Here is a 15,143-nt window from a genome sequence, read left to right as displayed (position 1 = left end):
AAATGATTTCTGTGTATTGTCTGAGGTAGGAGTAAATTTTCGTTTGCTTCCATATAGATGTACAGGTGATCTAGTCTTTCAAAAGACCATACTTTCTTCATTGCTACAAATTGACCTCTTTGACTTAAATGCAATTGGATCTCTGTGGGGTTTTTTTTTTTTTAATTATTTTAGTTTCAGGGTACATGTGCTGGGTTGTTATATAAGTAAACTTGCGTCACAGCTGCTAAGCCTAGTACCCAATAGTTATTTTTTCTGATCCTCTCCTTCTTCTCACTTCCCCTCTTCTAGTAGGCCACAGTGTCTGTTGTTCCCTCTTTTGTGCTCATATGTTCTCATCATTTAGCTCTTACTTACAAGTGAGAACATGTGCTATTCAGTTTTCTGTTCCTGCATTGGTTGGCTGAGGAAAATGACCTCCAGCTCCATCCATGTAACTGGGTCTCTTTAAGTGGGTTCTTAATTCTAGTTCAATAGCCTGTTATCCTTTTTATCAGTAATATAGTGTTTTAATTACTACAGCTATATAATGAATCATGAAACCTGGTAGAGTATGTCTTCTCACTGTACTCTTTAAAAATGTGTCATTATTGGTCCTTTCTTTTTCACATGTATTTTAGAATCAGTTTGTTAAATCCCACACGCGTCCCTCCTTGTAACTCTTTTGATTAGAGTTGCGTTGACTCTACAGATTAATATAGGGGGTATTGTCATCTTTGCAATATCTAGTATTTCATATATTTTTAATTAGATTTTTTTCTAATTTTCTCGGTAATGTTTTCTAATTGAGTTCTTGCAAATGTTTTGCTAGATTTAATTCTTGGTTTTGGTAGTTTCTTAATGCCCTTATACTATATGGCACCATTTTAATGTTTCATTTTGTTTACTGATATTTGGGGATAGAATTGATATTTATATATCAACCCTATTAGTAAGTTTGCTAAAATCATTTTATTTTATTTTGTATTTTGTATTTTATTTGTTTATTTATTTTTGAGATGTCTCACTCTGCTACCCAGGCTGGAGTGCAGTGGCGCTATCTTGGCTCACTGCGCCCTCCGCCTCCTGGGTTCAAGAGATTCTCCTGCCTCAGCCACCTGAGTAACTGGGATCACAGGCACGTGCCACCATGCTCAGCTAAGATTTGTATTTTTAGTAGAGATGAGGTTTATCCATGTTGGACAGGCTGGTCTCAAACTCCTGGCCTCCGGTGATCTGCCCACCTCGGCTTCCCAAAGTGCTGGGATTAAGGTGTGAGCCACCATGCTCGGCTGCTGAATTCATTCTGAAGCAACTCCTTTTGAGGTCAAAAAATATATATAATAAATTATAATCCCTTAAAGCATGTAATTGGATGAGTTGTGAAAGATACATAAACCTATGAAATTTTTACCACGATCAAGAAACAGAGCAGTTCTGTTACTTCTAAGAGTTTCTTAGTTTCTTATACAGTCCATCCCTGTTTCACATGCTCATATAGAATAAGTTAGAATATGCAGTCCTGCACCACACAATGATGTTTTTGTCAGTGATGGACCACAGATATGGCATTGGTCCTGTAAGAATATAATGGCTATACCATATAACCTATCTGTGAAGTAGGTTGTACCATCTAGGTTTGTGTAAGTACACTCCATGATGTTTGCAAATGATGAAATTGCCTAACAACCTATTTCTCAGAATGTATCCCTGTCATTAAACCATGAATGAGAGTATTTCTTATGTCTTCTTTTGCTCAGCATGATGATTTTTGACATTTATTTAATTAGTTTTTTTAGTAGTTTTTTTTCTTTCAGCTGGGTGATATTCTCTTGGATCCATACACCACTATTTGTTCATTTACTTCTTGATGTCTATTTGGGTTTTTTCAAGTTTTTGATTATTGAAAATAAAGCTGCTGTGACCATTTGTATACAGGTCTTTCTGTGAACATCTGTTTTCAATATTTTTGGTAGGATTGGAATAGCTGGGCTTTGAAGTTTGGTGAATGTTTATTTTTATAAGAAAATACAAGCAATTTTCCAAAACGGATGCACCCTTTTACATTCCTGCCAGCAGTATTTATTTATTTATTTATTTTCTGCCAGCAGTATTTAAATGTTCTGATTATTCCACATATTCTCCAACATTTGATATTTACAGGCTATAATTTAGCTATTCTAATGTGTATGTGGTGGTATCACACATTCATATTTTTTGTGATACAACTATTTACATTTTTCCATTTTGTTTATTTTATTTATTTTCTGAGACAGAGTCTCACTCTGTTACCCAGCCTGCAGTGCAGTGATGCAGTCATGACTCACTGCAACCTCAACCTCCTGCGCTGAAGTAATCGTCCCACCTTAGCCTCCCAAGTATCTGGTACTACAGGCATGCACCACCACACCCAGCTGATTTTCGTTTTTGTTTTTTTTTTTTTGTGGAGATGGGGTTTCATTATGTTGCCCAAGAAGCTGGTTTCAAACTCCGGAGCTCAAGAAATCTGCCCACCTTGGCCTCCCAAAATGTTGTGGTAACAGGCATGAACCACTATGCTCAAGCTTTAAAAATGGCATTTATTATTACTTATTTTTGTAGAGACAGGGTCTCTCCATATTTCTCATGCTGTTCTTTTTGTTCTTGTATGTGTGCTTTGTTTTTATTTTTTTGAGACAAAGTCTTGCTTTGTTGCCCTGGCTGGAGTGCAGTGGCACAATCATGGGTCACTGCAGGGCTCCACCTCCTGAGCTCAAGCTGTCCTCCCACCTCAGCCTCCTGAGTTGCTAGGACCAGAGGTGATCACCACCATGGCAGGTTAACCCATTTTAAAATCGAGTTGTATTTCTTATTACTGTATTGTAAGAGTCCTTTTTTTTGGTTTGGGCAAATCACTTGTCACTAGTGTATGACATTATAAATTTTAAATTTTCATAAAGACTACATTTCAATGTTTGTTAGGGTTTTAGTTTTTTATTCTATTTAAGGAATCTTTGCCTACTCAGATGTTACAATGATTTTCTCTCATATTTTCAGAATTTCTAGAGTTGTAGCATTAAACATTTGGGTCCCAACTCTACTTTGAGTTAATTTTTGTGCATGATGTGAAGTAAAAGTTGACATTTACTTCTTTTAATCATTGAGATATCCAGTTCCAGCAACATTTGTTGAAAGGGCTATTCTTTTTCCACTGCATTTCTTCGGAACTTTTTTCTTAAGTCAATGGACCAGAGATGTGTGGGACTGTATATGTGGACTTTCTATTCAATTCCATTGATTTATATGTCTGTACTTTCAGCAATGGCACAATGATTATTAGCTTACTGTAGTTTTAGATTAAATATTGAAATTGTATAGTATAAATCTGTCAGTTTTGTTCTTCTTTTTCATTTTTCCTTTTTTTAGATGGAAAAGAGAACTCTGTTATATTGTAGAAGGCCTTCATCAGCCTCTGCTTCTCCGATGTTTACCTCTGCCATTGCTGTTATCATGTTGTATTCTAAATAATTACCTGTGATACCTTCCTCCCGAGACTGTAGAATCTTTGAAAGAAGATCTTTTGTGTATTTTCATATTGTGTCTACAGAGCCAGGCATGTTTTTGACTATTATAAAGCCAAAGACAAAAAGCTACACAAATACTGACATCTAGTTAGTAAATCTCTTTCTTTCAGAGATATGACTAGCAGTTTTGAAATTACTTTATGTGCACACTAGCATTGGACAAATATGTTTACTTACTTTTGTGAATTATAGATGTGAGTAGCAAACACTGGTAAAAAATTTCCTTTGCAAAGAAAATCTCTTTCTTTAAAATCTAAATAGAAAATACATTGTGGAAGTTGGCCATTCATCTTTTTTCAAGTCAGAATTAATTTCTGAATATTTTTTTTCTACCCAAAAGAATGTATATCTCTCTAATAAATCCTTCACTTAAATATAAATCATAAATATTTTCTCATAATATTTTCTAATAATTTTAATTGTACTCCTAAATATCTTAAATATTTTCACTCATAAATATTTTCTCCTTTGCTTTTTAAGCTATTTTCGTGAAAGAAGAAATGTTGCTACCTCAACTGATAAATCTGTGGCATGGCAAAGTGAGTCAATGTGTTTAATTTCTCCTTAAATTAGAGCTCATTTGATAGTCTTAACTGTGTTAAAATCATGATTGAGAAGGCAGCCCACCTGTGGTATAGGGAACAATGAAAATAACTGTCTGCCAGCGTTCAAAGTACCTCAGACACTTTTAAAGGGGACTGAATAAAAGGCAATAAAATACACTCTGACTCCTAGAAATTTGTACATGCTAATGTAAAAAGTTTTCTTTTTATGCAAGCTTCATTTATCATTAGCCACAGTTGCAGGCATTTAACTAAATTAAATGATTTCTGGCAGTCTGAGCTACAGAACAAAGATACATGTATGGAAAGTGATTTTGCCATGGTAACTGGAAAGGGCTGTCATTGTTGCTCTGGCAAATTGAACAGTGACAGAGGCTTTTCTTTCATTTTGAAAATTCTGATTATACAAGTTTGGGAACATTCTTTTTGACAATAAGATGTCAAACACTTGGGTACTGAATCTTTAAGAGAAATTTTTGCCATAGTAGAAATGCAAATATTGATAATTATTTTTTGTAGATTAGCATAATTCAAGGATGGTGGAACTTCTCTTCAAATAATTTATTTACAGATGCATTAGTAGCTACGGCATTAGAGGAATTATTTTAAATGCCTTCTGGGATTTTAAGTAATATCTAGCTACTATGCTGGTGACCTTTTTATAACTATTTATTGTAAGTTATAGAACTAAGCTTAATTTTCTGGCGTTTAGAGTATTTCTTTATTTAGGAGTTATCATTATAAATGGCACCATGACAATTTCTTTTGTATATGGGCAATGTATTTGGTTATATTAATGTGGATCCTAGAGGTTGGCAAGGACATATGTGACAGGTTGCAATTTAAGGAGCAGTGAGTTATGTTTGTGAAGCAAATGGTGGATACCATGAGTGTTATATCAAGACGATGAGGAGAATTGATTTAGGGATAAGAATTAGCATAATTTGGACTCTTACAGAATAAAGCTTGTGTTGTGATAATGCCATAAAAAACTCATGCTTTTAATCTTTTTTTAAAAACAGTATTTCATATTATTCACATCTTTCCATTCTCATCCTACAATTCCCCTAAAAGATTCAAATGAGGAGAATTCATCTTCCATCTTTCCTTATGGAGAGACCTTTCTCTTCCAGAGACTAGAAAATTCCAAGGTTAGTCCCATACATTTTAATTGTTTTCCATAATCAATTATTTGCTTTTCTGCCTATTTGTACCTCTTCATTTTTCTCCAAGCTATTTGAAGAATGACATTATGTTGAAGAGTGAAATTTCCAGTCAGCAAAATTTTTGTTCAGTAAAATTATGGTAAAATCTGTAGTAAAATCTGTATCTTTCAATATACATTATAGAAACACACTTTTATTTTGACTTCGGGAATCCAGGATAGTGAGTTTTAAAAGTTTGCCACAAGATTGGGTTAATTAAACAAAAGACAAACTCTATAAAACTTAAACACTCTCTAGATTTTTGCTTTGCCTTGTAGCCAAGTGCAGACTTCTGAAGTGCATAGGCTTCCAATTATGTATATATTTTAATTATTTAGCGTATCATTCATTCTTTTCTATTACTTGTGCTCTTTTGCTACATTATTTCTTGGTCTTGATAAAAGAGAAGTTGGAAGACAAAAATGTATTAAATAAAAGTACATAAATTTTATTTTTGGTTAGCATCTTCTTTTGTTCTTACTTGAACTGATGAGTTAACCATTTGAATAAAATAGTGAAAAAAAATCAAAAGTCTGTTTAATGTAGACTATCTTTTTTTTTCTGAAAATTGATCTAAGTAATTAGACTTATTTAGTTAAACTCAGATATTATGGATTTTGTAGAATATTGCTACACATACAAACAAATCCCCAAACCAAAAAGCAAAACAGTATGTGTTTTTTGTTTGTTTGCTTTTTTAATAGAAGCGATCTATAAAGAATGAATTTTTGACCCAGGAAGAAGCACTCAAAGGGGAAGCAACTACTGCAGCGAACTCTTTTATCATCAAATCAAGGTATGAGATCATGATTGATGATGATTAACTATTTAGAATAAACTGTTATACAATGTTGACTTTTCATTCATAGTATAATATTGTGTGTCAGAGAAAATAGTTTATGTTGATAAGTTCAAAATTTTCCTCTCTAAATGTAAGCATAACAGCACCCATTTTATTAATTGAATTATGCTGTATAAATCAAGTAAATAGTTGCATTCTGTGGCAGATTATTTTGTGTTTTTCTAATGGAAACCACACCCCCGCCCCAAAGCAATACAAGTGACTGTGATTGCACATTAAAGATGAGAGGTTATGTTAATAAAAAGGAGCAAAGGGCAGTACAGAACATCACTATGCAAGTTGCAGACTTTTACAAGTGTAATATATTATTTTTATTGGAGTTTCAGCACTGGCAAGAAGCATGGCAATTATCCAGTTATTTGGATCACACACGGAGTTAGTATTTGTATGCAGCAACTTCAATTTTGTTTTTCTCTCAGCTTTATTGGAACTTGGCATACTGGATCATTACCTGATATTTCATTTTCTTTTCTTAATTTTAATTTTGAGATTACATAGTAGATGTATATATTTCTGGAGTACATAACATATTTTGATACAAGCATAATAATCACATCATGGAAAATGGAGTATTCATCCCCGAAAGCATTTCTCTTTTGTATTGCCAACAGTTTAATGAAACTCTTTTAGAGGGACATTCATTTTATTTTTGTCTTTCATTTTCTAAGGCTAACATTGTTATAGGTTTCCCTCAGTTAAAGCTAAATAATTAAACAGCTTCAGTAAACATTTGACATAATCTAATATAATGCAAAATATGAAAGGGCCAGGGCTAGATTATTCTTTTTTTTTTTTTTTTTTTTTAGAGAGTCTCCGCTCTGTCGGCCCAGGCTGGAGTGCAGTGGCGCAGATATCAGCCTCACTGCAAGGCTCCGCCTCCCCGGGTTTACGCTATTCTGCCCTGCCTCCAGCCCTCCCCCAGTAGGGGCTGGGACTGAGCAGGGCCGGCGGCCACCTCGCCCCGGCTAAGTTTTTGTATTTTTTAGTAAGAGATGGGGTTTCAGCCAGTGTTAGGCGCAGGATGGTCTCCGATCCTCCCCCTGACCTCGTGATCTGCCCGCCCCGTCTCCGGGGCCTCCCAAAGTGCTGGGATTACAGGCTTGAGCCACCGCGCCCGGCCTAGATTATTCTTAAGGCAGTAATCGTTTTTAGAATGCTATATCCAGAAAGATGTAATTTGAGCCCAGGCATATCTGTTTCATTGATTAGCAAAAAATGTCCTTTGTCGTTAATGATTTGATCTATTATGTCATTCCTTGAATCTGTAGAAATATGCCTAGCTATTATGAATGCATTCCAATAAATATTTTGCATTACATAGCTTTTACTTCCTGAATGTACACTGACCCTTTATTGTTTTGTAGCTAGCAGTGTGCTGCAATATTTTTCCTCATCAGCATTGCAAAATAATACTGATGCTCTCAGCAGCCAGACGTACTCTCTGTTTTATTGCATTATGGTGAAACATGGGGTCCTTGGAGTTGATTAGAGGATAGTAGAGAGTGATAAACAAGTGGGAAATAAGATCTCCATATAGATGAGTTAATGGTCTATGATGTTGCCCAGAGACATTGGGCTGGCCACTTAGTTGTGCTATTAAAGATGTTTAAATTGTGATGTGAAGAATATACCCAGTCTCCATCCTTAGCACCTGCACCTAACCGTCCAAAATAAAAGGGATAAGATTAAATTATACCTAAGAAAAAACTTGTAGTAGTATTCACATATGTCATAGGTTACTGAAAGAATTTTACTTAGTTTTTCTGGAAGAGTTAAAATAATTTTCAATAGGGTTGATTGAAACTCTAGGATTTTCCTGGCCTTATGTTTCTGTTATTGGTTATTTATAAATTTTCAAAATGTCACTGATGTCTTAAATCACATATAGCACTTTGAAATGTTTACATCATTTTTCCATTTAGCATATATGATAACAGAAAGGAGAAAATAAGTGAGGACAAGGTGGAAGATATTTGGATACCTCGAGAGGACAAAAACAATTTTTTGATAGACACTGCTTCTGAATCAGAATACTCAACAGTAGAAGAATGCTTTCAGAGTTTAAGAAGAAAAAATTCAAAGGCATCTAAATCTAGGATTCAAAAAGCATTGACTTTGGACTCCGTTAATAGGCACAGTTATCCATTAAGCTCAACAAGTGGAAATGCTGATTCATCAGCTGTTTCTTCACAGGCAATATCTCCCTATGCCTGCTTTTATGGAGCATCTGTAAAGAAGGTTAAATCGGGATGGCTGGATAAACTCTCTCCTCAAGGGTATGTACGTATTTATTTATTTCATAAGTGGCATATTTTTAAAATTTGAAGTTTATTCATTTCTAAACCTTCTGGGATACTGTTCCCCCACTCCACCTCCACACACACACACATACACAGAGATGCCATTTTTAGGGACTTTCAGCACGCTTTTGCCAGTGCTATTCTTTAGACATAAGGAGAGAGATGTGCAATGCAATGCTGCATTAAGGTCCAGAATTGCAAATTAAAATAGAAAATTATGACTTCACATCTAATTTCTTAATGTTACCTTCTAAGTTCGCATCAAAATGGGCTAATCTGTGTCCCAGTATGTAACAAAGAAAAACAAGACAGACTGAGTTAGTATTACTCAGCCCACACTGTTTGGCTTTTGCTCATATCATAACAGTGTTCTGTTTGAGAATACAAGGCTTATTGTAGTTAGGGAAAAGTACATCTTTGTTAGGTTTAGGTCTTCACTGTTATTGATATATTGTTTTAATTTTTGTATGTTACAAAGAAGGTCAGAGTTCCGTGAATATTACACTTTTCAATGGATTTATCAGCAGATGTTTACAAAGAAACTTTTGTCCTTTAAGCATTTTACAGTACTGAGAAGTCTTTGGGGAAGGATTATATTTAATTAGAATTGTTTTCTAGCATCCTGATTTTAGATGTCTTTTGAAATATTTACTTGAAATGTTTTCTTGAATTATTAAATGATTTTGAGATTAAAGCTTTCATGTATCAGTAGCTAATGTGGTGAGTCCCTACAGTGTGCTGTTTTTCTCTCCTATTCTCCTGAAATGTATGTCATTTCTAGAAAGGATTGGTTTGATCTAAAATAATTTTAATTGAAAAAAAATCTGCCAGAAGCGGCATCAGATGACTAGTAGAAGCAGGAATTACATTTCAAAAGATAGCAAAACACCCCAAAATTATATGGTTAGTAATTATATGTTAGTACCTTATATATTTTCATCCTTTAGGAAATTTGATTTTGAATAAGCCAAAGCAGAGTACTTCTTACTGTCAGCTACGTGTGTCACTTCTTTCTGGTTACATTATGATGACAAAACCCTCTGCTTTTTCTTTTTAGTCCTAAGTGTTATTGGTAAGTGCATATTCAGATGTCAAACGTGTGGATCACTGCTCAGGTCTGAACACTAGTGGAATGAATCAGTGAACTTGAATATTCTTGAATTCATTTCTGTAAAATCTAAGTATTTAGGGAGGTCCAAGTGCTCTCTTAAAGTATCACTGGAAGAAGAAACAGACTTTGAGTACAAAGCCCCCAGCAGCTGTGGTTTCCTGTGTGCCCCGGGTGAGATCTCGCCCTTTACAGGGTTGGTCTGTTTATGCTGCAGGCACATTGAGAAAGTTTTACCATTGTTGGCCACCTCTGGGACAGTTAGGATATATTCTGTCTCTCTTTTTCAGAACTTTGACTTTCCATTATTTCTATTCTGAACCTGCCTAAGGTTAGATGCTGTAAGTTTTCTGGATTTATATTTTCTATTTTGGGGAAATAATTGCATTTTCTGTCCTAAAGCTCACCCCTGCCCCCCCCATCCAAAATACCAGGATAAATGGATATAAGAAAATAAACCAAGGAGCTTTGTATGTCACCAAGAAATTTTAAAACTCTTCTACATGATTATATTGCTATGACTTGAAAGAAATATGTGTAGCTGGCCAAAACGCATGCATTCATTAAATCAGAAGTAGAATCCAGAATTTTTCCTTTCCTAATTAGACTCTGTAGGCTATTGTGAGGGTTTAAGATGTTCATTAAAGTAAACAAAGTGATGCCTACCCCTTCCTTATGCAGTGGTTGCTGAGCTTTGTTTAACTCATGGCCGCATGTCTCTTTGAACCAGACAGCACTGATTGAGATGGGATTCCGAACTCCATATAGCAGGTGTCAACAAACTTTTTCCATAAAGGGTCAGGTATTAAATAGTTTAAGCTTTATAGTCAAATGGTCTCTGTTGCAACTATTTAACTCAGCAGTTATAGCATAAAAGCAGATGTAGCCAATGAATGAGGCTGTGGTCCAGTAAAATACAGAAGTAATAAAAAGCGGAGGTCCTCCTTAGAGGCCTCTGCATTTGTATTTCTTTCTGCCCGAAATGCTCTTCCCTCAAGAGTAACATGGCTTGAACTTCTCTCAAGTTCATACTATAATGTCTCCTTTGCATTTAAGCCCTGGCCACCAAATTTAATACTACAACTTGCTCTCCCCTGCCACCCCACCACTCCCTTAATTACTTTCTTCTACAGGGCTTACAGGCCAGATGATTTATTTATTTCATACAAGCTCCGTGGGGACAGGCTTCTGCATTGCTTTTCTTGTGCTGTGATAGCCTTAGCAGAACACTGCCTAGCTCGTGGTAGATGCTTAGTATTTGTTGTAGAATGAATCTGTGAAAAACCTAGCATTAGACATATTTTCTTTTAATTTTTCTAAAACAGCAATTTATAAGAACTTTGTAATATAAGCTGCTGAACTCAACAACATATTTGTGGCTGAAAATCTCCAAGAACCATTGATAATGCTGTTATACATTAACAGGGTAGTGGACTCTTGGTGATTTTATTTTTTTTTTCATAATTGTTTCCCCTTAAAGACATGCACGTAAATTATCAAAATACAATTGTCAAAATACAATTTAAAACTAACAGACACATTCTAGTTTATACTTTTCAAATAGTGTATACAGCTGTCTTTTGTTTAATGAATGTCATTAAACAAAATAATCACATTCACAATCTGAACTTATTTCACATGGTTATCTATTTACTTTTGAAATGGAAATGCCAATTCTGAATCAATGCCTAATGTGTGAACATTGCCCAATATATGGTTAAGAATATAATTGTATGACACCATACAACAAAAGAAATACTGAAACATTTCCGGTTTAATATATGAAAAGTTGTTTAAATACTTGAATGACCTAAATATAATATCCCTAAAACTAGTGGTTTAAAAACTGTGTGAAAGAAACAATAAAATGTGGAATTTTGGGGGCTGTATTTTGAATAGGTCAAAGCAGATGAAAAGCTTAATAAGTGATACTTGCTTTTAAAAACCTCTCACTGGTTTTGAGGATTAAAGTAAATCATCTTCACTTTTTCTCAGCTGTAAATAATAAGCTTTTCAGCAGATTTGTGTAGATGCAAATGTGAAAGACTGCATATAATTTATTCCAGCATTTCCCAAATATGCATCTCAGAAGAGAAACGTTTGAAGCTGTTGTAAAGAAAAGAGAACATGGTTGGATGTGCTGTGCCTCTTCTAGGAGATGCATAAATTAACATCTCCAAGAATATATGCAAAAGAAACCCTTTTGAATTTTTACAATACTATTTTCTAAAGATGTTTCTGTGTTCAGCATGACACACAGAGCATCTTTATAAAAACTGCTGTGTGTATTAAAGAATTTCTATTTTACTTGAAATGTTTTAGGACTTTATTTCTTACTTGGGGAAATTCCTCTTTTTTAATTTAACTTTTTTTTTTTGGCCATGAGGAGTACTGATGTGGCAGTGTGAGCCTGAGACAGCTACAGTTGATCATGTGAGGTTAAGTCAACACTTGGAGATGGTGAAGGACACAGATGAGCAAGATGTGTTCCTGATCTTGTTGTAGCTTCCATTTAAGGCAGAAAAGAAATGTATATGTGAATAGCAATCAAACCCAAAGACAAAAGTATAATTGGTATGTACAGAGTCCTGAGGTTACCAAGGGTTGAGAAAGCATTTCTCCAAAGGCCTTCCAGGAAGGAGAGGGTAGCAGTTGAATTCCCATTTGGAAAATGGATAAGATTTTAACTGGCATTTTTAGTAAAATGCTTTTCTCTCTAGAGGGAAAGGCAATGATAGTGGTGATATCTAGATGTACTTGAGGGTTGAGATAGTGAGCAGGTGGAGGTTGGAGTTATTTTACTGAAGATGGACAGTTGGGTTCTAGGACCAGGAGAGAGAAACTGCCAGTGAAAAGCGTGTCCAGAGAACACATAACTAGGGAAAGTGAAAAAGCCAATGATCAAATACCAAGAAAAGGTTAGATCTCAGACAGTGACTGGGAGTCAGAGCTCCCAGAAGCCAATAGCCCAAGACCTGGGAGGAATTCAGAGCTTATATTGTTTGTGCCTTTGTCAGTTTCCATGTCATCATCCAATCTCCAAGGCTCCTTTATTGGAAGAATTCCCCACCTGGCTACACAAGTGTTTGAGTGTCTTGGGTCTCTTGGTATACTTTCTTGGGGATGCAGTGAAAGGCAGGTGTAGCAGAAAGTTGGCAAGTCCATGTTTGACTAGGGTGTTACATATCAGTCACCTTGTTGAACTTAAAAGTGAATCCGAAATCCTTGATAAAAAGTATGTTTTCTTTTTTAATCTGAAAATTAGATGGCCGTTTCTCAAAGCACTTGCTACTGGTAAACATTGTGCCAAGGAAATAAAAAGCTTTAATATTGTTGCAGTTTGAGGAGGAAAAAAGTTAGTTTCCGTCTCCATAATATTACCTGGTTAATTCCTTTCAGCCATCTTAGCTGCAGAGAAATGAATAGGGTTTGGAATCAGACAGACATCATTCATTTGCTGTGTGACTCCATTTCTTGGAACCTCCATTTTTCACGTAAATGCATGAGGTCAAGACTACTTCTGTGAAATCATTTGGAAAAGTAGGTAACTTTGGGCCTCACTCTTAACTGATGCTCAATAAACCTCGATTTTCTTTTTCTTTCAGAACACCATTTTATTGCAGAGGACCTTAAATAATGTTACTATGAGTCCCAGTCAGTTCATACTTTGATAAGTACAAGGTAAACAGATCATGTGTTCACACTGAACTTTCAGAATTCAATGTTTGATTGTTATACAAGCACATAGTTTATGTGTCAGAAAGTAGTACATAGCTTATTTAAATAAAAGGACATGGATGCAGCTGGAAACCATCATTCTCAGCAAACTATCGCAAGAACAGAAAACCAAATACTGCATGTTCTCACTTATAGGTAGGAATTGAACAATGAGATCACTTGAATACAGGAAGGGGAACATCACACACCGGGTCCTATTGTGGGGCAGGGGCAAGGGATAGCATTAAGAGATATACCTAATGTAAATGACGAGTTAATGGGTGCAGCACACCAACATGGCACATGTATACATATGTAACAAACCTGCATGTTGTGCACATGTACCCTAGAACTTAAAGTATAATAAAAAAAAATTCAGTTTTAAGTAGGTATTTCCAGAATATATTAGTACCTTGATATTTTAAACTCTGTGACCCGGGGTATGATACTAAACATATTTCTATCGAACTATTAATAGTCCATTTGTCAGTTTCTGATAGTGACATAACGGAGAGGTTGTTTGAAGGGATATAGTGAAATGTACTGGTAAGAACATTATTACATATGTATTAATGGAGCAATAAAGGAAAGGCGTTATAATAAAAAAAAAGGTGACATTTCCTCCCTCCAACCTCTTCATAAGGGGCAGCCCCTTTCAACTCTTTTATAGTTACTTTTAGCATTTGTTTTGTATGTCTTATTATTTTTATACTTTTTTTTTAACTGTTCAGTGTTAGGGATTAGCTGTTGATGTACCACCATGGAAGATCATATTTATTCATTTTAACCACTGTTTCCTCTTTCCCTTCTAGACACAATTCCTATTATCCTTTTAAAATAGTTACATAAGATATTTAGATATCTGTAACTGTGTTTTATATTATAACTGTAAAGGCTACTCATTTTTGAGCAATGTAGCATAGTATGAATAATTTTTTTTGTTGACAATGTTTAATTTTGTTGAATTAATAATTGTTTATTTTTTCTTTTGCTTATTTTTTTTTTTTTTTTTTGAGACTGAGTCTCACTCTGTTGCCCAGGCTGGAGTAAAGTGGCGTGATCTTGGCTCACTGCAACCTTCACCTGTCGGGTTCAAGCAGTTCTCTGCCACAGCCTCCCAAGTAGCTGGGATTACAGGCACCCACCACCATGCCTGGCTAATTTTTGTATTTTTAGTAGAGTCGGGGTTTTACCATCTTGGCCAGGTTGGTCTTGAACTCCTGACCTCGTGATCTACCCTCCTCGGCCTCCCATAGTGCTGGTATTACAGGCGTGAGCCACCGTGTCTGGCCTGTTTGCTTTATTTTTAATATGTGTATTCCTTCATCTGAAAATTCTTCCTCAAAATATGAATCTCTGAAGTAACCAAAATAAATATACCTATCAATTTCATCATCCGACTGCCCGCTAAGAAAACTTTAGTTTGGCCTGGTTGTTCCCCAGGCTGAGTGCACACTAGCATCTTGGAATTCCCTTGTATCATCTTTGGGATTCTCTATTCCTCTCTCTAGTGTTTTTGTCTCTCCATCTTTTCTTTAGATAAAGTACAACTCTTTGAAGCTTCCTGAGAAAAGGTGGATAGGGAGTCAATGTTTTCAGACCTTCCATGCTTGAAAATGTCTTTTTCTCCCCCCTAAACATTGTTATTGTTGATTTATTATGTTTTATAAATCTTTTTTTTTATTTTTTATTTTTTATTATACTTTAAGTTCTAGGGTACATGTGCATAATGTGCAGGTTTGTTACATATGTATATTTGTGCCATGTTGGTGTGCTGCACCCATCAACTCGTCAGCACCCATCAATTCATCATTTATATCATGTATAACTCCCCAATGCAATCCCT

General features: G+C 35.3%; 1 protein-coding gene across 1 annotated transcript in view; it reads left to right on the top strand.

Moving 5' to 3' along the window:
- The window catches only part of ARAP2 (ArfGAP with RhoGAP domain, ankyrin repeat and PH domain 2), a 192,219-nt gene that overhangs the window by 26,369 nt on the left and 150,707 nt on the right, over nucleotides 1-15,143 (top strand). The window contains 4 exon segments of the mRNA XM_017891113.1: nucleotides 4,023-4,081; nucleotides 5,180-5,256; nucleotides 6,015-6,106; nucleotides 8,095-8,448. Of these exon segments, the coding sequence (XP_017746602.1) occupies nucleotides 4,023-4,081; nucleotides 5,180-5,256; nucleotides 6,015-6,106; nucleotides 8,095-8,448 (582 nt within the window).

Source organism: Rhinopithecus bieti, unplaced genomic scaffold, assembly GCF_001698545.2.
Source record: "Rhinopithecus bieti isolate Rb0 unplaced genomic scaffold, ASM169854v2 scaffold_19939, whole genome shotgun sequence".
NCBI classification, from domain to species: domain Eukaryota; kingdom Metazoa; phylum Chordata; class Mammalia; order Primates; family Cercopithecidae; genus Rhinopithecus; species Rhinopithecus bieti.
The sequence above is the reverse complement of the archived record's forward strand: the minus strand, read 5'-3'. Positions and strand labels throughout refer to the sequence as shown.